Here is a 23,243-nt window from a genome sequence, read left to right on the forward strand (position 1 = left end):
ACAGCACTCAATAAGGGCTCTTTCCCTTTCCACCATTAAATTTTCACCTTCCCCAATGACTCACCACAGCTAACATTTTAATCAAGCAAAAAATGAAATTTAGACCATAAGACCATAAGATATAAGAGCAGAAGTAGGCCATTTGGCCCATTGAGTCTGCTTCTCCAACTTCTGGAGGAACTTGATGAATCAGGTGGGATCTGTGGAGGCAGACTGATCAACATTTCAGATTCATCCTCTGCTTCAGGAAACCTCCAGCCATTTATTGTTCCTTCAGATCAAATTGTTTGCTGTTGCTTGCATTTACCACTTAAAAACTTCTCACCATTTCATTCAGTCTTGGGGAATTGTTTAAAAGTTTCTGTATTGCCAAATGTAACTGAAAGCTTTTCAGATTGTCACATACCACACAGCAGTTGGGTCACTGTGGTTTTTTGATCAAACTTCCTGCTGACTTCTTCTTCCTTTTTATTTCACAGCTGTTTCTCTCTGAGGACAGATAGATCTGAGCTTGGTCCTGTGAATAAAACGATGTGGCTTTCAATTATTCTCTTTGGTTTCCTACCCGGTGAGTGACAACTGTGTTGTACATTTGCATAGTCATTGTTGGTTTGGGGGTCGTGCAACGTTTCCACAACAGTGCTTGAATACCTGTAGCCTTAAAGGATATTGGAAAATTAAGTTCAGAGTACACTCCTGGAGGAACTCATCAGGTCAAGCAGCATCAGTCATGGGGATGGGAAATGACAATGATTTGGGTCAAGGCACTGCATCAAGTGTGAGTGGAGAGGGAGGTAGTGTAAATAGGAGAGGGGGAGGTGTGAGACTGGGTCCACTAGGTGGTCAGGAACTGAGGATGGGTGAAGCACGACAGGCAAATGGAATGCGGAGGGAAAGGGGTGAAGTTTGGAGATGGGTGAAAAGTAGAAGTGGGTAAGAAGAAAAGGGGAATAGTGTAGTGCCAGGTGGGGAGAGAATATGCCCAGCTGGAGAAATCTTCTAGAGGCTGTTAAGCGGGAATATCAGGTTTACCTTTGCTGGAATCTGATCTCACTCTGCAGGGATCACTATGACATTTGACATTATTGTCTTGAAATCAGAGTTCTTCCTGGGCCACATCAGTAGTGCAGTTAGCAGAGAACATTACCAGATCTGGAGTCAAAGGTAAACCAGAGTGGTAGGGATGAGAGATTTCTCTCCCTAAAAGCCTTTCCAATCCAGATGCGATTTTGATGAACTGGCAGTTCACTATTATTAATATTGATACTTGTTTTTTTTTCAATTCCAGAAATAATAAATTGGATTTTAGCACTCAAAGTATCCCAACAGTTATTGAGATCACACCTGGATTTCTAGACACTAAAGTACTAATGACCACTGTTGTGCCACCTTCCAACTACACATAGAATACTTGATAGGTACAATATTTACAATTTGCTTCAGAACAAGAGGACACAGTTTCAGACATTATGAGGGGTCTCTTTCTGCAGTTTATAAACTTGACTGAACACACACACACACACAAATTGGGAGCATCTTAGATGGAATAGCTGGGACCTGTGTGGACATTTCAAAGGCCGACATATTCCGTGTATCAGAAAGTTCAACACTGCCACTCTCCCTCAGGACTGCAGTGGAAGGTCAGCCCTGGGTTTCTGCTCAGGACTCTGGAGTGGGAAGTGAACCCACAATGTACTGACACAGGGGAGAAAGCAATGACACAGCAACAGCACTGACTGCACTTCAGACTAAAATCATTGGCTGTGGCATCATGGATCACATGCTGGATGTGACCTGGACCTGTTTTCACCGTCATGTTCAAAAATATTTGTTTGCATTAAGTTGTTCCTTTCTCCTCAAATCTGAAAATGCCTCCCTCAGTTTCAGGTGCATTGTGGGCAGATAAATCTGTAAGAGGAGTTGTGGGAAGAGCGATCACAATCGATTGTCACTATGAAGCAAAGTACCGCTCATACACAAAGTATTGGTGCTATGGATGGACTATCCAATGTTCAGTTTTAGTGAAAACAAATGGGCGACACGGACGGAGTGGACGAGTGTCAATCACAGATAAGCCAAAACGGAGAATATTTACTGTTACTATGAAGGATCTTCACTCTGGAGATGCAGGATGGTACGGCTGTGGAATTGAAACAACAGGTGTCGATACGAGATTTAATTTAGAACTAAACGTAAATGATGGTAGGTTTCTCAGTGATTGATTTGTGCCTTCCATAAAGTAAGTGTCTCATGATCTTTATCCAGACCCTGTCCATCCCTCACTATCTCTGCATTAATATCAGTGCCAAATGTTTCCCTCTATACAGCAGGTCTCAGAACCCAGTTACAATTTCATTCTCTCCTGAAAGCCACTAAAACATGTGACAGATATCTCACAAGCTGCTGCCTTTCAACCTCCTGTACATAATAGAGTGGCCACTGAGTGTATGTTCATGGTCTTTTGCTTCTGTGGCCCATCCGCTTTGAGGTTTCACCTGTTGAACTTTCAGAGGCTCTTCAGCACAAAGCTGTCATAACGTATGGTGATTTGAATTCCTCTCACCTTTCTGTCAGCATGACCCCGTCTGGCCATTCTCCTCTGACCTCTCTCACTAAAAAGGCACTTTTGTTCACAGAATTGCTGCTCTGTAAATGTTGTTTCATATTGTTCGTACCATTCTCAGTAAACTCTAGAGACAGTTGTGTGTGAAAATCCCAGGACGTTAGTAGTTCCTTAGATATTTAAATGACCTCATCTGGCCCCTGCAATAATTTCATGGTTAAAGGCTCTTAGATCACATTACTTCCGCATTCTGATATTTGGCCGTAACTTTGACTGAAACTGTTAAATATTTCTGCATGCTTTGACAGGCTGAGTTGCTGATGGTCTGATTGACTAATTAGATATTTGCATTAATGATCAGGTTAATATTTGTACCTAATAAAGAGGCAGAAGAGTGTTTGATTTTCAGATGTTTATTCAGTGTCTGATTGTTGAATTCCTTCCCACAGAACCTGTGTCTGCTCCTGTGCTTCGATATCTGTCACCAGCAAATGTCTCACGTCTCGGGGGCTCAGTGTCAGTTTCCTGTGAGTCCTTCCAGGGATCCCTTCCCATTCAGTACAGTTGGTATGAACAAACCTCATCTGGGCATCCAAAGATCTCAGATACCAATCAACTGGCTCTACATTGTCAATCCTTCGACCAGCAGCGCCATCAATATTACTGCAGAGCCTCGAATCGGCTTGGAACAACATACAGTGGGATAGTTAAAGTGACAGTCTTCAACAACAGAGAGATCTGCAGCTATGTGACAGAAATCAATGGCACCAGTGAGTTCTAATTTCAAGGGAGGATACATTTAAATATTTATCTTTATTACTCTGTTACTGCTGTTCTTATACTTCTAGTGAGGGTAAGGAATTTCTTTGCAATTGTAGAAGCTACACATTGCAGCCCCCATGGGGTAGAAATAAAGTGCAGAGAACAGTTAAGTCTGTCACTTCCTCCTGGAAGATGTGGAGCATCTCAAACATAGTTGGACTTGCACATCCAGAAAAAAAGTGAGAGAATTCCATTTATACTTGTGTTGTGAGACAGTGACACTGTCATATAAACAAAAGGAAGAACTCTGAAGAAGACAACCATTATGAAAGAACTTCGAGAATGTCAGGGGGCTGGAGTGAGTGCAGTTGCTACTAAGGAGAAGGTGCTTGGGAAGCTGAGGTGTCTGAAGATCAATAGGTTGCCATGACTAGTTAGTCTGCACCCCAGGGTTCTGAAAGAGGCCACTGAAGAGATTGTGGAGGCATAAGAAGTGATCTTTAAAGAGTAACTGGATTCTGGAATCGTTTTCTAGGACTGGAAAATTGGGAATGTTCCTCCACTCTTTAAGAGAGGGAGGCGAATGAAAGGGAACTATAGACCAGTTAGCCTGACTTCAGTGGTTGTGAAGATGTTGGAGTCCATTATCAAGGATGTGCCTTCAGGTTACTTGAAGGCACATGCTTAATTAATGGTTTCATACAGGGGAAATCTTGCCTGAAAAATCAGTTAAGATTCATTAAGGAAATTACAGGCAGGATAAACAAAGGAGAGTCAGTAGATACTGTTTACTTGGAGTTTTAGAAGGCCTTTGATGAGGTGCCACACTTGAGGCTGCTAAAGAAGAAGCCACAGCAGTACTGGAAAGATTTGAGAAGAAGAAGCCACAGTGGTACTGGAAAGATTTGAGGATGACTAGAAGATTGGCTGGCCAGCAGGAGGCAAACAGGGTGAACAAAATGGTGCCTTTCTGTTTGGCTGTCATTGACTCAAAGTTTTCCACAGTGGTCTGTGTTGGAACCGCTTCTTTTCACGTTTCATGTCAATGATTTGGATGACAGTATTGATGGCTTTGTGGCCAAGTTTGGGGAAAATAAAGTCAAAGCCAAGTCAAAGTTTGCATAGTTTGTTTTCCATTGATCCTGTTTCTTGATACTGTTCTGTAGATTTGCTAAGTATGCCCGCAGAAAAAGAATCTCAGGGTTATATGTGGTGAGATGTACGCACTGTGATAACAAATTTTTACTTTGACCTTGATGATGGGTATCTCATTGAATCCTATCAAATAGTGAAAGGACTAGAAAGAGTGGATTTACATATACGAACAAGGCTGCTGCATTTCATGATTGTGAGCAGGATAATGACAGTCAAATCTCTTGTAAAACACTACAATAATGCCTGTTGTAGGTGAGGGAAAGGCCAGTGTTCAACTTTGCTCTGCAAGGCTGAAATATCTCTATCCTGAACTGAGGCTGTGACCTTCAATTAATGAGCTCCTAAGTCAGCCGCAGTGATAACTGGCTTTGTTACTGTGACTCGTTTTCACAAAGTTCAGTTCTGAATGTCATTTGCTTACTTTTATGGTTTGCATGATTTTTTTCCTGCACATTGGGTGTTTGACAGATTTTTCCCCCAAATGGGTTTGATTTGTTTTTGTTTTGTTCTGTGGCTGTCTGTAGGGAGACGAATCTGGAGGTTGTATATAGTGTACATACTCAGATAATCAATGTACTTTGAAATTGAGGTGTAATCTCATTGGCTGTGAGTCCATAAGCTGTCACACCTTTGCAATGAAATAGAATTCTGAATGTAAACTTTCAGAAGTGTGATCCAGTTTAGAGAGGATGCTGCAGAGTCAGAGAGTTACAGGTTATGGGTACAGGTGTTTCAGCCCAAATCATCCCTGCTGACCACAGTGTCTTCCCGAGCTTCACCCATTTCCCTACATTTGGTCCACATTGTTCTAAAGCTTTCCTGTAGATTAACTTGTCCAAATGTATTTCAAATAGTGTATTTGTACCCACCTCCAGCACTTCCTCTGACCTTTTCCACACACACTGTTCTATGTGGAAAACACTACCCCTCCCAGCCCTCTAAGACTCTCCTCTCACCTTCAGACAAGTCTTTATTTTTGAAGTCCCTACTCTGCAATAAAGACTGTGATTATCCACCATACCTTTGTTCCGCTTAATTTTTAAAGTGAGGTCACCCCTCAGCAGAGTTCACTTCAGGGAAAACAGTCCCAGCCTACCCATGACCCAAACCTTCCAGTCCCAGCAACATCTTTGTGGATGTTTTCTGTACCTTCTTTAAATTAATCACACTCTTCCTCTGGACAAGGTGAAGTCTTGTCAACATCCTTTACAGCTCTAACATGTCATCCCAACTGTACTTAATGCCCCACCCAATGAAGGCAAGCAAGGTATTTGCCTTGGTTACCACTTTGCCCAACTGTGTTGCCACTTTCAGGGACCAATGTAGTTGTACACCTCATTCCCTACTGTGCAAGTTGTATTTGTTTATTTTCCCAAGAATTTATTACCAAACTATGTATACCATAAACAATCTAGAGATTCATCTTTTTTCAGATACCCACAAAACAAAGAAACACAACAGAATCCACGACAAACCACACGGAACAGAAACTAACAAACATTCAACATGCAAAAGAGGATGAATCATGCAAATAATAGGAACATGTAAACAAATGATATGTGGAACATGAGTCGCAGAGTCCCCGAAAGTACATCCACACCTGCAAAGTCAGTTCAGCGCTGAGACGAGTGAAACTGGTCCAGAACCCCTGTACCTCCTACCCGATGGTGGTAGCAAGAAGAGGGGTAGATGTTTCAAATTCAGGCAAGGGGGATGGACTCAAGTGGAAGGATCGTGCTGGTACAGTGTAATGTGGCTGAACACTGGTTCATTTTCCAGATCCCATTATAAAATTCAACAACTCTTTCCGCTGTCGATCGCACTACAGTGTCATCTAAAACTTATCAAAAATGCTACTTATATTATCATTACAAATTATTAATAATAATAATGACAAATTACAGTGGTTAACAAATAACAGCACTGATCCTGATGGCACACCACTGGTAATAAAGTCTGATGTTGTCAGACGTTACGATTACAATCTGATCCCTTCCACTAAGCCTATTCAGTATCCATCCAGTTAGCTTACACTGTGGTCTTACATTATAGATCAGTCTACTATGAAAGATCTTGTCAAAGGCCTTGCTAAACTCCATGGGCTAAACATCACTGTCCTGCTCTCTTCAGTCCCTTTGACTATCTCCCAAAAAACTCAGGCATATTTGTTGGAAAGAGGATGTCCCATGCACAAAAATCACAGTCTATCCCAAATCAAATCTTGCTTTTTCAAATTCAGGTAGATCCTGTCTCACACAATCGGCTCCAGTAAGTTACCCACCACTGACCTTGGGCTCACCTGTCTGGAATGGGACAGGATCAGTAATCTATTGACTCAGAAATGTGGAAACACACTGAGACATTAGTGGGCAGTGATAATGATGACTCCAATCAAATAAAAACCATTACTTGTGGAGAGCTGTGAGCATGAGATGAGGGACGATGTTGTTTGTCTTCTCAGTCAATGGGGAATTCAATGATAACAATTGACAGTGTGGGCAGATTCCTTAGAACACAGCAACAGCTTTAAATAAAACATCTTTATTTATTATTACTATGTTGTTCATCTTTTGTGTTTTTGTGCTACATTAGAGTAACAATGATTTCATTCTCTTTTACACTTGTGCACTGGAAATGACATTAAACAATCTTGAATCTAGAATCGGCTTGTGTAAATTTGATTTTACCTGTCCATATTCTGTAAAATTTCTCTCTCAGTTTCAGGTGCTTTATGGGCAGAAGATAAAGTGAGAGGAGTTGTGGGAAGAGCGATCACAATCGATTGGCACTATGCACCAATATATCGCTCAGACCCGAAGTATTTGTGCTGGATATGGGATCGCCAATGCACATCGTTAGTGAATACAAATGGACAAATTGAGCAGTATGGAAGAATGACAATCAGAGATAACACATCCCAGGGAATATTTACTGTTACTGTGGAGAATCTTTTCTCTAATGATACAGGATATTACAGATGTGGAATTACATCATCTGGCACTTCTCCAATATTTGTCGTGTATCTACAAGTATCTGATGGTAGGTCTCCCATTAATTTACTTTAGTTTTCCATTGAAGTGTCTGATTCATGTTTTCTCTGGGAAGTGTCAGGGCAGCACTGATATTCCGAGGCTCTGTTGCAGTGCAGACCTCTATGGGGAGTGTGTGGGTTCGGGAAACGCCATTTGTTGCTCTCACCCAGTGTGGGGTCTGACCCACTGGTTTCCAGTGGGAGGCTCAGCACATTAGCCTGCTTCTGAACTGTATGAAATATCACTGTCAGTGGTTTGCATTCAGACTAAACTAGTAATCTGATATTAACAGGTCATTGAGAAACAAGTGTTACACATGATCCAAACACTTCAAAAAGCATAAAAAGGGAATCAGATCCAGATCACAACAGATTGTGTTCATTCCTCCTAGATCAGTCTATTCCATTTCCCATCCCTGCTTCATGGATCAGTCACTCCCTCCCCTACCCTGCACTCTCTCCCTCTGTGCTCTCGTAATCCACCCACCGGCACCCACTGACCAGCCACCCGCCTCCCCATCCAGTCCATTTCTGGTGGGAAATAGAGCAACGGGGTTAGAGAACTTGTGATACAGTCCAGCACAAGAACAGACTCTTTGGCCCATCATGTCTACACTGACTGTGATATAATTCTAAACTAATTCCATCTTATTGCATGTGTTCCATATCCCTCCAATCCCACCCTGTTCATGTCCATGTCCAAAAGCCTCTTAAATATTGATATGATATCCCTTTCCACCAACTGTTCTGACTGTGTTTCATGCAGTCACCACCCACAGTGTAAGGCTCGAGCTACCTCCACTTCCACTGCAGCACCTACCCTCATGTGTCCCACATGTGGGCGAGCTTTCAGGGTCCAGATTGGCCTTACCAGTCACCTCCGGACCCACAGTCACAAACCATCCACCTGACAGAAGTCGTGGTCGTCTTCAACTCCGAAGGACGAACGACAACCCACAGTGTAAAGCTCAGCTTGTCTTACAAACATCCTTTAAACTTTTCTCCAATTACTTTAAAACAATGCTTACTATTATTTAATACCTCAACCCTGGGAAAATGATTCTGACCATCTTCCCCATCTATGTCTTCTAGAACTTTATAGACTTCTATCAGGTCTCTGCTCAGCCTCCTACACTCAAATGAACACAAACCAAGTTTTTCCAACTTCTCTGCATAGCTAATATGCTCCAATCCAGGAAACATATTTACTTATTTGGTTGTTTGGAACAGCATGGAATCAACCTTTCCAATGTTCAGGCCACACCATCCAGTAGTACCCAGATTTAACTGTACCCTAATCACAGGACAATTTACAATGACCAATTAACTTACCAACTGGTAGGTCATTGGAATTAGGAGAGAAACCAAAGCACCTGGAGGAAATGCACACAGCCACGGGGAGAAAGTACAAACTCCTTACAGACAGTGGCAGGAGTTGAACCTGGGACGCTGGTACCGTAAAGCATTGTGGTAACCATTGTGCCACCATGCCACCCCGGGTGACATCGTGGTGAGCTTCTTTACCCTCTCCAAAACCTCAACATCCTTCCTATAGTGTTGCAACATTATGTTCTCAATGTAACCTAACCAGAGTTTTATGAAGCTTCAAAATGCTTTCTCAGATTGAGTCTCCAACATGTAGATTGAAGGCGGCAAACATGCTGAATGCTTTCATTACCATTATGTCCAGTTGTGTTGCCACTTACAGGGAGCAATGGACTTGTCCCCCAAGAACTCTGTACGTCAATTCTGAAGGGATTCAGCTGTTACATTCCAGATGGAGTCACACTCCCCTAATGAATAAGGAGTGTCTGAAGGCCCCGGGGTCGTGCTCACCAGAGTTTAGAAGAATGAGGGATGATCTCATTGAAAGCTATTGAGCATTGAAAAGCCTGCAGGATGTGGAGAGGATGTTTCAACAGCAAGGGTGTATAGGCCCTGAAGGCACAGACTCAGAATAGAAGGACATCCCTTTAAAAGAGCAACCAGTAGGAATTTCTTCAGCCAGAAGCTGGTGAATCTGTGGAATTCATTGCCACAGGCAGTTGTGGAGACCAAATCATTGGATATATTTAAAACAGAAGTTCATAGGTTATTCATTAGTAAGGGCATCAAAGGATACAGAGAGAAGGCAGAAGAATTGATTTGGACCATAAGACCCTGAGATATAGGAGCAGAAGTAGGCCATTCAGCCCATCAAGTCTGCTCTGCCATTCAATCATGGGCTGATCCAATTCTTCCAGTCATCCCCACTGCCCTTGTTCTCCCCATGCCCTTTGATGCCCTAACTAATCAAGAACCTATATCTCTGTCTTAAATACACCCAGTGACTTGGCCTCCAGAGCTGTTCAGAGCAACAAATTCCAGATTTACCATCCTCTGATTAAAGCAATTTCTCTACATCTCAGTTCTAAAAGGACATCCTTCAATCCTGAAGTCATGCCCTCTTGTCCTAGAATCCCCTACTATGGGAAATAACTTTGCCATATCTAATCTGTTTAGCCCTTTTAATCTTCGGAATGTTTCCATGAGGTCCCCTCTCATTCTCCTGAACTCCAGGGAATACAGCCCAAGAGCTGCCAGACGTTCCTCATACTGTAACCTTTTCATTCCTGGAATCATTCTCGTGAATCTTCTCTGAACCCTCTCCAATATCAGTATATCCTTTCTAAAATAAGGAGCCTAAAACTGCACAATACTCCATGTGATCTCACAAATGCCTTATAGAGCCTCAACATCACATCCCTGCATTTATATTCTATACCTCTAGAAATGAATGCCAACATTGCATTCGCCTTCTTCACAACTGATTCAACCTGGAGGTTAAACTTTAGGGTATCTTGCACAAGGACTCCCAAATCTCTTTGCATCTCTGCATTTTGAATTCTCTCCCCATCTAAATAATAGTCTGCCTGTTTATTTCTTCCACCAAAGTACATGACCATACACTTTCCAACATTGTATTTCATTTTCCACTTCTTTGCCCATTCCCCTAAGCTATCTAAGTCTCTCTGCCTCCTCAACGCTGCTCGCTCCTCCACCTATCTGCATACCATCAGCAAATTTAGCCACAAATCCATTAATACCATAGTCAAAATCATTAACCTACATCGTAAAGAGCAGTAGTCCCAACACCAACCCCTGTGGAACTCCACTGGTAACCAGCAGCCAGCAGACTAGAATCTCTTTATTCCCACTCTGTTTTCTGCCAACCAGCCAATGCTACATCCATGCTAGTAACTCTCTTGTAATTCCATGGGCTCTTATCTTGCTAAGCAGCCTCATGTGCGGCACCTTATCAAAGGCCTTCTGAAAATCCAAGTACACCATGTCTACTGCATCTCCTTACTGCATGTCTACTTGTAATTTCTTCAAAGAATTGCAGTATGTTTGTCAAGCAGGATTTTCCTTTCAGGAAACCATGCTGGCTTCGGCCTATCTTGTCACATGAAGGGATAATAAATCAGCCATGATGGAATGATGGAGCAGATTCAGTGGACTGAACAGCATAACTCTGTTCCTATCTCTTATGGCCTTATGGTCTATGGTCTTTCTGATTCTCCAGTCTCACATGATTCCTTGTTAGCTTCATATAGATATCAGTACTAATGGAATCCCTTCCGGCTGTAGGTCACTGAAACAAATCACAATTATACTCTCCTTAAAGTCACCACTCATTTTGTACATATCTGACAATTTCCTGCTTTCACATTATGGGGGTTTTCCTGGACACACATATTCTGCCATTGCAAAGTCAAACTGTTAGGTGCCACCTAGGACTGTCTCCTTGTGTTAGAGAGATTGTAACTCTGGTTTCCACAATGACATATACAGTATCCTCACTGCTGTCCTGATCTGGAGTCCTGCTGTGTTCTGGGATAATGGCAGACACGGCAGTTCAGGCAGCTGCGAGGATTCAGAGACTCAGAGAGGTCGATGAGCTGCTGAGATTCCAGACTGGTCGGTCCTGGTTGAGATACAGAATTGCTGAAATCTTCAGAGTGTTTGATTTTCAGATGTTCACTGATTCTTTTCCACAGAACCCCCGTCTGTTCCTTTACTTCAATTTTCCTCACCAACAAATGGCTCAAGTTGTGGGGACTCCGTGTCAGTGTCCTGCGAGTCTGTCCATGGATCCCTTCCCATTCAGTACTCATGGTATGAAAAGACACCATCTGTGGATTCAAATATATCTGACACCAATAAACTGGATCTACATTGTCAATCCTTAAAATACAAAAATCATCTGTATTATTGCAAGGCCTCAAATGTTAATGGAACAATGTCCAGTGAAATGATCGGAGTGTCCATCTCCAACAGTGTCAGGAACTGCAGAAATGTGATTGAAGTCAACAGCACGGGTAAGTGGTGCAGGGTTTGATTCTTTATGATGGTTGATGGAGTACAACTGAATGACTGATGAGTGCTGGATATTGTGTTGTTGAAACTTCACTCAGGTGCAGAGTGTATGTTGTCACCCCTTTTCAGCGAATCAACAGCCTTTTGGCACAGCAGTTCAAACCTCAGTCTCTCACCAGAGTGTCTCCTGCCTCTGATCTGCTTTCTCAGGCTGGGTGTGAATGTGTCTCATCTGGTAATATTTCCAGCCATTCTTTAAGATAGTCCTTCCAAGATAAACCACTGCAAGATGCAAAGTAAATCTATTATCAAAGTGTATGTCACCATATTCTACCCTGAGATCCATTTTCCTGCAAACATTCACAGTAGAAACAAATAAAACAGATTCAATAAAAAACACACAATCCAGGATGGACAAATAACAAATGTGCAAAAGAAGTCCAATTGTCCAAATACAAAAAAACCAAATTATTAATAAGTAAATAATGTTGAGAGTATTAGTTCACGAGTCCTTGAAGTGAATCCATTGGTTGTGGAATCAGTCAGTGTTGAAGTGAGTGAAGGTATCCATGCTGGTTCAGGAGCCTGATGGTTGAAGGGTAATAACTGTTTCTGAACCTGGTTGGGTGAGACCTCCTTCGCAATGGCAGCAACGCGAGGAGAGCATGGTCTGGATGGTCGCAGTCCTTGATGATGGATGCTGCTTTCTCATGGCAGTGCTCCTTACATAGAGACAGAAAACCTACAGCACAAGACTTTTATTCATGTTTGCTCTGCCTGAATTTATAAACAATTATCTGTGCTGCATTTTATAGAAAATGGGCTGAGTCATAAAATTAAAGCAGTTGTATCTTGATAAATTGTGCAGAAATCACATGGATCGTGAATGTCTGTGTTGAGAAAACCAACATATCTTTCTCTATTAGATGGAATTGAGAGATGTGACTGCAAAAAACTGTGTATCCTAGTTCACTGAGTCTCCAGGCAACAGCGTAGAAAGACTGAACTCAAATGAATCATATGATGTGCAGTTTGAAGAAACATTATTGAAGAGGGTGGGGCTATTTTGGAATCATTCAACCTCTCAACCAATGGGGACTTGGATAAATTGTATTGGGCCTTACTACTTCCCCAATTCAGCTAATCAGAAATACTTGGGAAAAAGTTAGTATTGCTTAGACTGGGGCAATAACAATAATGTAGAAAATTACTTAAATGGTAATAGAATAGAAAACAGGGGAAATATAATAAGTTTTGAATATCCTTGCACATCTTTCAGTGAAGGCAAACCATGTAGATGTAGCAGGGCATAAGGAATGCAAATTGCATTCAGACTTTCAGAGAGAAGATTTGAGTAAAGGAACAAGCATGAAACACTGCAATGATATAGGGATTTTATCAGTTAGGACCAAAGTTCAAAGTACATTTAATATTGATGTATACCATATACAACTTTCTGATTTGTCTCCTTGCGGGCAGCCACATAAAGAAACCTAGTAGAACTGCAGAAAAAAAAAGATATCATTCAAACAATGATAGTAAGCAAATAACATTCAGGAGTGAAATTCATGCAAGTGACTCCACAGCCATGAAGCCAGTCCCAAACCTTTTTCGGAGCCTGTTAGTTGTAGGCCACAGCCTCAGTTCAGCGCTGAGAGGAGTAAATAGACAATAGGTAGGCCATTTGGCCCTTCGAGCCAGCACCACCATTCAATGTGATCATGGCTGATCACCCACAATCAGTACCCCATTCATGCCTTCTCCCCATATCCCTTGACTCCGCTATCTTTAAGAGCTCTATCTAACTTTCTTGAAAGCATCCAGAGAATTGGCCTCCACTGCCTTCTGAGGCAGAGTATTCCATAGATCCACCACTCTGGGTGGAAAAAGTTTTTCCTCAACTCTGTTCTAAATGGCCTACCCCTTATTCTTAAACTGTGGCCTCTGGTTCTGGACACCCCCAACATCGGGAACATTTTTCCTGCCTCTAGCATGTCCAATCCCTTAATAATCTTATATATTTCAATCAGATCCCCTCTGATCCTTCTAAATTCCAGTGTGTACAAACCCAATTTTGTGGAGCAATTAGCCTCACTTCAGCCAGTCACTCATCCAGCCCTGACACCCTGACCTTTTTAATCTGGCCAGGTGCTTAAATCGGCCAAACAAAGTTATTCCTCACACTCACGCCCTGCCATTCAAACAACACACATAAAGTGCTGATGGAACACAACAGGCAAGGCAGCATCTGTAAGAAGCACTGTCGACGTTTCGGGCCGAGACCCTTCATCAGGACCAACTGAAAGGAAAGATACTAAAAGATTTGAAAGTAGTTTGGGGGAGGGGGAAATGCAAAATGATAGAAGACCGGAGGGGGTGGGATGAAGCTAAGAGCTGGAAAGGTGATTGGCAAAAGGGATACAGAGCTGGAGAAGGGAAAGGATCATTGGACAGGAGGCCTCAGGAGAAAGAAAGGGAGACGGTGGGGGGGGTTGGGGGGAAGAAGCACCAGAGGGAGATGGAGAACAAGCAGTGTGATGGGCAGAGACAGAAAAAAAAACTAAATATGTCAGGGATGGGGTAAGAAGGGGAGGAGGGGCATTAATGGAAGTTAGAGAAGTCAATGTTCATGCCATCAGTTTGGAGGCTACCCAGCCGGTATACAAGGTGTTGTTCCTCCAACCAGAGTTTGGATTCATTTTGACAGTAGAGGAGGCCATGGATAGACATATCAGAATGGGAATGGGACGTGGAATTAAAATGCATGGCCACTGGGAGATCCTGCTTTCTCTGGTGGACCGAGCGTAGGTGCTCAGCGAAACAGTCTCCCAGTCTGCATTGGGTCTCAGCAATATACAAAAGGCCACACCGGGAGCACCAGACGCAGTATACCACACCAGCCGACTCACAGGTGAAGTGTTGCCTCACCTGGAAGGACTGTCTGGGGCCCTGAATGGTGGTGAGGGAGGAAGTGCAAGGGCAGGTGAGCACTTGTTCCGCTTACAAGGGTAAGTGCCAGGAGGGAGATCAGTGGGAAGGGATGGGGGGGGGGGGGGGGGAACGAGTGGACAAGGGAGTCGCATGGGGAGCAACCCCTGTGGAAAGCAGAAGGGGGGGGGGGAGGGAAAACGAGTTTAGGAGAAAAGAGGATATTTTAGAGCAATTAGCCTGACATTGGTGTAAGGAAACGCGATGAAGAAGGTCAAAGGACCAAACCAAAATATTGAATTGGTCTTGTGTTTCTTTGTGCCCCGTATAAATCCCCCCATTTCTATCTGTTAGATATCCAATATTTGTTTTAATTAACCTTCTCTTCACAAACCCATAGACATTTTCACGTAGGTATAAATGTTCCCTGCAAACTCGCTCATGTTCTGTATTTTCAATGTTTTAATCAATTGCTTTGTTTTGAATTCTAAACTACCTCCAATACTCAGCTTTGCTGATTTTACCGAACATTACACATTTCATTGAATCTAATAGATCTACAAATTTTATTTGAGAGTCGTGCTTGACAGTCCAAAAGCTTCTGAGGGGATCAGTTTAATGCATGAAATATTCCGAGGGATGGATGGAGTTCATGTTGAAAGGGATGTTTCACAGGCTGCAGGGTCTGGAACAGGGACAATTCCGAGAATGTTGATCATCATTTTGTTCTTGTACTTAAGTCTATTACTCTGTGTAGTTTGAACAGATGTTTCAGAAATGAAGAGGTTATTCAAATCTCTGAGTGCTCACTGGAGCAGTAGAGACTCTCCCACCAGCAGGAAAATCAGCGAAATTATATGCAGAGAAAATTATTGCCAGGATTTTACGACAGCTTCTGAGAATGGTCGAGGTTTCTGTCACTAGTGTAAACACAGAAAGCCAGGCATATATTTTACACACATATTGTACAAATGATTGCAATTAATTGGAGTTTGTACTGAGGAACAGTTTATTGAATACACTTTCAAATTCAAAAGCTCATTGCCCCTAAATGTGTACGACAGGTGACACCATCTCAATCTTTTTTCTACCCATCCTCTTGGTTCTCTGCCATTCCACACCTGAAGTGAGATTCCATCCCTTCATTTATTCAGCAATACAGCATGGTGTAGGCCCTTCCAGCCCTTTGAGTCATGCTGCCCCAGAAACCCCAGCCAAACCCAATTAACCCTCACCAAATCATGGGACAATTTACAATGACCAATTACAGTCGGCCCTCCTTATCCACTGATTCAACCAACCGCGGATCGGGAAAACCCGGACGTTCTCTCTCCAGCACTCGTTGCTTGAGCATGTACAGACTATTTTTTCTTGTCATTATTCCCCAAATGATACAGTTTAACAACTATTTACATAGAATTTACATTGTATTAGGTATTATAAATATCTAGAAATGACTTAAAAGTACAGGCAGTCCCTGGGTTATGAATGAGTTCTGTTCCCGAGTCCGTCTTGAAGTCAGAACAGGTACATCCGGTATTATTTAGCGTCAGTTAGTCAACTTTTTTTTTTAGTATATAGTGCATATTTTACCTTTCTATGCATATAAAACACTTAAGAAACATACGTATTTCAATAATTTAACCAATGTGTTGCTTAGTAATAATTGTAGCTTTCATCAGGGCAGGGCCTTTCACATGCTCCATTAAAATTGCTCCGATCAGTGACCGACTGTAGCCTAACACTTTTCCAATGACCAATGGTGTTTTACCTCTTTCTGATCACTTTATACTTCCACCTTATTTTCAATCGTGATCGTGATTATTTTTGTGAACAGAAAGACTGTGGATTCATAGCTGCGCCAAATCCTAAAGTCCACCGCACGCATGTTAAATAAAGTCCGGGGTTCCACTGGGTCCTGAAGACCAGCACACTGAGCATCTGCGAATTTTGGTATCCGCGGGGGTCCTGGAACCAATTCCCCACAGATAAGGAGGGCTGACTATACTTTACTTGGTCGTCTTTGGATTCTGGGAAGAAACCAGAGGACCCAGAGAAAACTCGCACATTCCACAGGGAGAACATAGAGACTCCTTATAGAGCTGTGCCAGAATTGAACTCCAAACTTTGGAATGCCCTGAACTGTAATAGCATCACTCTAACTGCTGAGCTACCATGGCACCCAGGGTACATTGACTTTGTTTATTGTTTTTAAAAGACTTTGCCTTTTCATTGAGAAAACTTCCTGGATTATCCTGTCAGATAAAAAGTGAAATTGAACCATTATCTCCCTGGATACTCAAGTACAGTTTATGACCATGCCCCTGCAGAGGGTGATGGGGCCCCGGAAAGAGGTCTCCCCATGGCTGGCAGAGGCCAGCTCCCTGGCTGGAACTTTCCCTTATGATTAGGATTACAGTTCCCCGAGACCAAGTCCCCAGCAGCATCACCAGTGCCTGAATATGGGAAAGAATCCAAATTGTCAGTGAATGTAATTGGGTGCTCAGGAGAACAGCAATAAGCATAACACCATTACAACGCCAGCGATCAGCAATTGGGCCCCATTTCCCACCACTGTTGCACGTTGTTTGTGCATTCTCCCAGTGACTGTGTGGGTTTCCTCTGGGTGCTCTGATTTCCTCTTACATTCCAAAGGCACACAGGGAAGTATTATTAATTCACAGGCAAGCCATGAAACTCTTGCAGGCTTCCCCCAGAACATATTCTGTGTTGGTTGTTATTGCTAATGATGCTAATGATGCATTTCACTGTGTGATCTGATGTACATGTGCCAAATAAATCTCATCTTTAATCTGTATGTGTATTGAGTAACAGATCACCTTTAGTCCATCATGTTCAGGTACCCATTGGTCTAACAATTGTGCTCTCTTGTTTTTGCAAGTACAAAGCAGATAAAATTTAATTTGATTTTCTTTTAACAGGGCCAATCCATCTCTGTGAAAATACTGTGACAGAATCTATGACAACTACACAAGGGGAAGAATCTACATCATTTAAAATGTAAAGTATGAGTTTCTCTCTACGGCTGGTTTCACTGCTACTACTAAATAGAGCCAGTTGGGAGAGAAATTTGTTTCTCTTTAACTGGTATTAAAAAGATTTGACATGCTTAACTTCAATGAAATAGTGTTGGAAACTGATTTTCTTGTACAGGCATCAAGCCTGAGATCAATGATAATTTTCTCACCCTAAATATTCTGAGTAATAAAGCCATTGTTATAGATTAGAACAGGCCCTTCAGCCTGACTCATCCAATCCAACCAAGGGTCTAGACAGTCACGAAACAAAGAAAACCATGGAAGCTGTTCAAAGAAGAGGTACAGCTTCATGGTCAGCAACGCTGTCTGTCAAAGAAGAAGCCACCAATCAATCCTTTAATGTAACAGTTCCAATGAAATGTTTGTAAAAGAACATGCAAGGGTTCTCAAATGGCCTGGACATTAGATACTCTTTAACCAACATCACTATCATTGTTCATGATCACATTTCTGCTTGTGAGATCTTGCTGTGAGCAGATTGGCTGTTGCAAGTTCCCATTGCTGTCAACAGTGTCTAATGATCATTTCTGAGCTGCAGACATCCTGAGTTCATGAAAAATGCTGTGTAAATGTCAGACTTTACAAATGGCCAAGAATAAGTAATAACCCGGGACTGACCCTTTCCTATTCTTTACCACAGACCCACTTACATAATTGCGCTCAGTGTTGTCGGGATTCTTCTAATACTGATTGTCGTTTGTCTACTTTGCTACCTGAAGAGAAAGAACAGGGGTAGGTTTCTTTTTTCCTTTAATTATTTCATGATGAATACGATAGCTAGCTGTTGAATCTTAAGGAACTTGATTTGGTTACAGTCAACAAAAAGCCAGGATTAGAGTGCCAATGTGTTGGTTTACAACACATGAATGAATGGTGTTGCTTCCACTGTAACCTGGTGACTCCATTATTCCTGAAACATCAGGCGATGGAATCTCACCTCAGGTGTGGTATGGCAGAGAACCAAGAGGCTGGGTTGAAGATAGATTTAGATGGTCTCACCTGTTGTACTCAGTTTTGGGAAATTAGCTGTTGTATTTGAAAGTGTATTCAATAAGCTCTTCCTCAGTACAGCCTCCAGTTAAAAGCAATCATTTGGGCAATGCATGTGTAAAATCATTCTCTTGTAATTCTCAAAAATAAAGATCAGGTGCATTTTTCACCTATCTACCACTCACTATATATCACTGGACAACATACCCTGCTGTCATTGTACAAAGTTGCTGTAGATTAAGTCACAGGTCTGCTTTACTGAGATGATCCTGAGATGGGCATCATGGTAGCGTAGAGGTTAGCGCAACACGATTACTCCTCGGGGCTTTTCGGAGTTTGGAGTTCAATTCCGATGCTGTCCCGTAAGGAGTCTCTGTGTCCACCCCATTGAATGTTTCCCTGGGTGCTCCACTTTCCTCCCATTGCCCAAAGACAGTTATTTGATCGTTGTAAATTGTTCCATGATTGGATGAAGTTTAATCAGGCTTGTCGGGGTCACTGGGTCAGCGTGGCTCAAAGGGCCAGGAGGGCTTACTCTGCGATGTATAAATAAAGAAGTAATCTTGTGTCCCTTAAATAGACTTTGTAAACCAATGAAGAGAACTGAGAGTACAGTGATCATCTGTGTGTTATTATCAGATGGGGAAATGTGGATCACTGGAAAATAAAGCCCCTGCAGCCTCCAGCTCACTGGCTGATCGAATATAACACTTTGGCTGAAAATTAAGACAACTAGTAATTCAACTGCCCCCCCCGTGATGTAGTTCCTGGACCCTCTCTCTCTCTCCCCCCAACAAACCAAACAGTTACTTTCAATGTAGTATTATCCCCTAATCACTGTTTATTGCAAAGATCTGAACAAAAGGAATGCATTGTTTTCTAAAAAGAAATTCCCTAAATGATCAAACCCTGAGATATTGGCAGAAAAGTGCTGGGAATGCTCAGGATGTCAGACGGCAGCTGCGGGGAGAGGAACAGCTGATCCTTCAAGGCAACGACCTTACCTCAGAACTGGAAAATGTGAGCGATAACAAGTCTTGAGGTGTAGAGAAACAACGGAAGGAAGTACAAAAGAAAGGGTTTCTGAGGGAGTACAAGACAGAAAAAGTATGTCAGGAAAGATGCTGTGTGATGCAAAAGGTGTGTGATAATAGGATAAATGAAGATTTAAAGATGGTTTAAAGATGGGCTGGCTTTGAAATTTGATTTTTGCATTGGTGACATTATCCTCATCAGTAACAGTACTGCTCTTGATTTCCTTTGATATTTCTCTTTATATGGTTAACTACCATTATTTTAAAAAATGTGAAGCAGGATTTGGGAAATAAAATCTGTTCACAATTCAACTTTTACTATTCTGCCCTCACTCAAGAGTTTTCCCCATTTTTTTTAAACTCCAGTCCAGGTGTAGTTGTAGTTTGAATGTGGTTTTATTGATCACCAATGAATTGCAGTGCACTAGGAGCTGAATAAAAAGACAGTGCTTCTGGCTGTTCTCACAAGAGATGCATTCAAATATTGATTAAAATTCCTTTGACTTATAACAAGATGCTTCTGATAAATGAATAAGCATACGTGATTATAAAATGGCTGACCAGATGTCAAAGGTCAATTGCTTAGAAACACAATAGTATGGAATGAAAAACTGCTGTAAACTCACAAGTAAGCAATGATATCTAGTGGCTAGAAATAAAATGGCAAACCATATCAAGAAGGAACATGACATTCACTAATAGTCTAAGGCCATCAAAGCAATTTATTGAGGATGGGACATTTGGTTTCCATATGCAATTGCTGATCTCAGTATTGAATTCAAAAAACAGTTTTATGGCCAGTTGGTAAATGAGCTGATTTTTATTTTGGGCAGTTTGTTCCTTCTGCCTGAGGGACAATCTGCTACAGAGCTCTGGAGAGATCAGTGAGATGCTCATGGGACAGTGTGAATATTGTCAGGTGATCTGCTACACCATATTGTGAAGGAGAAATCACACAGACACAGAAATGTAGGTAAATCAGATAGAAAGTGATGATGAGAGGCATTGATCGTGTGGTTAGTCAGAGGCTTTATCCCAGGGCTGAAATAGTTACCACAAGACTTTGCCTTTGTCAAGGGCAGGTTGTGCCTTACGAATCTGATTGAATTTTTTGAGGATGTGACTAAACACATTGATGAAAGAAGAGCGCTAGATGTAGTGTATACAGATTTCAGCAAGACATTTCACAAGGTATCCCATGCAAGGCTTATTGAGAAAGTAAGGCAGCATCAGATCCAAGGGGCATTGCTTTATGGGTCCAGAAATGGTTTGCACACAGAAGGCAAAGAGTGATTGCAGACAGCTCATAATTTGCATGGAGGTTATTCACCAGTGGAGTGCCTCAGGGATCTGTTCTGGGACCATTACTCTTCGTGATTTTTATAAATGACCTGGATGAGGAAGTGGAGGGATGGGTTAGTAAGTTTGCTGATGACACTAAGGTTGGAGGTGTTGTGGATAGTGTGGAGGGCCATCAGAGGTTACAGTGGAACATTGACAGGATGCAAAACTGGGCTGAGAAGTGGCAGACAGAGTTCAACCTAGATAAGTGTGAAGTGGTTCATTTTGTTAGGTCAAATAGGATGGCAGAATGTAGTATTAATGGCAAGACTCTTGGCAGTGTGGAGGATCAGAGGGGTCCGAGTCCATAGGACGTGCAAAACAGCTGTGCAGGTGGACTCTGGTTAATAAGGCATATGGTGTATTGGCCTTCAACAATCATGGAATTAAATTTAGGAGCCGAGAGGTAATGTTGCAGCTATGTAGGACCCTGGTCAGACCCCACTTGGAGTACTATGCTCAGTTCTGGTCGCCTCACTACAGGAAGATGTGGAAGCCATAGAAAGGGTGCAGAGGAGATTTACAAGGACGTTGCCTGGATTGGGGAGCATGCCTTATGAGAATAGGTTGAGTGAACTTGGCCTTTACTCCTTGGAATGACAGAAGATGAAAGGTGACCTGATAGAGGTGTACAAGATGATGAGAGGCATTGATTGTGTGGATAGTCGGAGGCTTTTCCGCAGGGCTGAAATGGTTGCCACACGAGGACACAGGTGTAAGGTGCTGGGGAGTAGGTACAGAGGAGATGTCAGGGGTATGTTTTTTTATTATTCAGAGAGTGGTGAGTGCGTGGAATGGGCTGCTGGCAACGGATATGATAAAGTCTTTTAAGACACTTTTTGATAGGTACATGGAGCTTAGAAAATTAGAGGTAGGGACATGTTCGGCACAGCTTTCTGAGCTGAAAAGGCATGCATTGTGCTGTAGTGTTTCTATGTTTGTAAATTGTAGCAATAAAAAGATAAAATTTCAACTCCAAACCCCTTATTATAATGTTCAAAGATGGTAAACACTAGTTCTCTGCTACTGAAAATGTGAAGTATAAAACAAGATGATCCTTTCTGAATATTGTGCAGTAACCAGAGCAGAGGTTTGCTTTGTGTGGAGAATCATTATTGTGTTGCAGCTGCAGTTCCTGTGGCTGCAAAGGCCAACTCTGTGCTGTATCATAAATAAATAAATGTTTATGTCTGTAACAGATATGGAATTTTTAGCAGTAATGTTGTATTTTCCAGTATCCAAGCACAACATATCTCACAGAGGAGGCAACAATGAAACCCAGGTATGGACATGAAGTATAAATTGTCTGAATGCTTCAGAATGTTTAAAATTTGGATTACATGGGAGCTTACAGATCATTCATCACCCCTAGTCCAGTATTCATATTAGACACAAACCTACAAACCCCTCTCTCATTGAATCCCATTGGTGTATCCTTCTAGTTATTTGTCTCTTTCTGTTCTGCTCATCCAGCTTTTCCTAAAGTGTATCTATAATATTTTACCTGACTGTTCAGGAAAGTAGCTCTAGTCTTTATCATTACTGAAGATTGGTCCTTTCTCTGCTGTTAGCGATGGAGTGTCTAATTGTGTAAATCTGAGTTCAATGACTTTTCAGTTCACATTTTGTATATTCCCCGAGTCTCTAACTCTGTTGTGAAATCTGTAAAAAAAATGGGTCAGATCAATTAGGAGTAACAAATTTAGAGATGACACAGTAATGTAGCAGTTACCGTCACACTATTACAGTATCTGTACCTTGGGCTCATTTCCGCTCCTGTCTGTAAGGAGGTATTATGTTCTCTCCATGACCGTGTGGGTTCCCTCCGAATGCTCTGGTTTCCTCCCACTTTCCAAAGACATTAATAAGTTAATTTGGTCACGTGGGTTTAATTGGGTGATGTGGGCACATTGGGCCAGAATGGCCTGTTTCCATGCTGTATCTCTAAATAAGTAAATACCTGTTCTGTGCTGACCTCACCCAACCACTTTCTCACTCGACCCTCCCCAATCCTGACAGCA

The 23,243-nt window shown here is 42.1% G+C and overlaps 1 protein-coding gene across 1 annotated transcript in view; it reads left to right on the plus strand.

The window, feature by feature from the left end:
* The first annotated feature begins 480 nt into the window (after positions 1–480).
* The window catches only part of LOC140717286 (polymeric immunoglobulin receptor-like), a 28,045-nt gene continuing 5,282 nt past the window's right edge, over positions 481–23,243 (plus strand). Inside the window, exons 1-8 of the mRNA XM_073030720.1 lie at positions 481–568; positions 1,882–2,202; positions 3,013–3,333; positions 7,199–7,519; positions 11,552–11,872; positions 17,741–17,819; positions 18,498–18,589; positions 22,458–22,504. Coding sequence (XP_072886821.1) covers positions 532–568; positions 1,882–2,202; positions 3,013–3,333; positions 7,199–7,519; positions 11,552–11,872; positions 17,741–17,819; positions 18,498–18,589; positions 22,458–22,504 — 1,539 coding nt within the window. The 5' untranslated portion in view covers positions 481–531. The remainder of the gene's footprint in view (positions 569–1,881; positions 2,203–3,012; positions 3,334–7,198; positions 7,520–11,551; positions 11,873–17,740; positions 17,820–18,497; positions 18,590–22,457; positions 22,505–23,243) is intronic.

Source organism: Hemitrygon akajei, chromosome 27, assembly GCF_048418815.1.
Source record: "Hemitrygon akajei chromosome 27, sHemAka1.3, whole genome shotgun sequence".
Classification (NCBI taxonomy): domain Eukaryota; kingdom Metazoa; phylum Chordata; class Chondrichthyes; order Myliobatiformes; family Dasyatidae; genus Hemitrygon; species Hemitrygon akajei.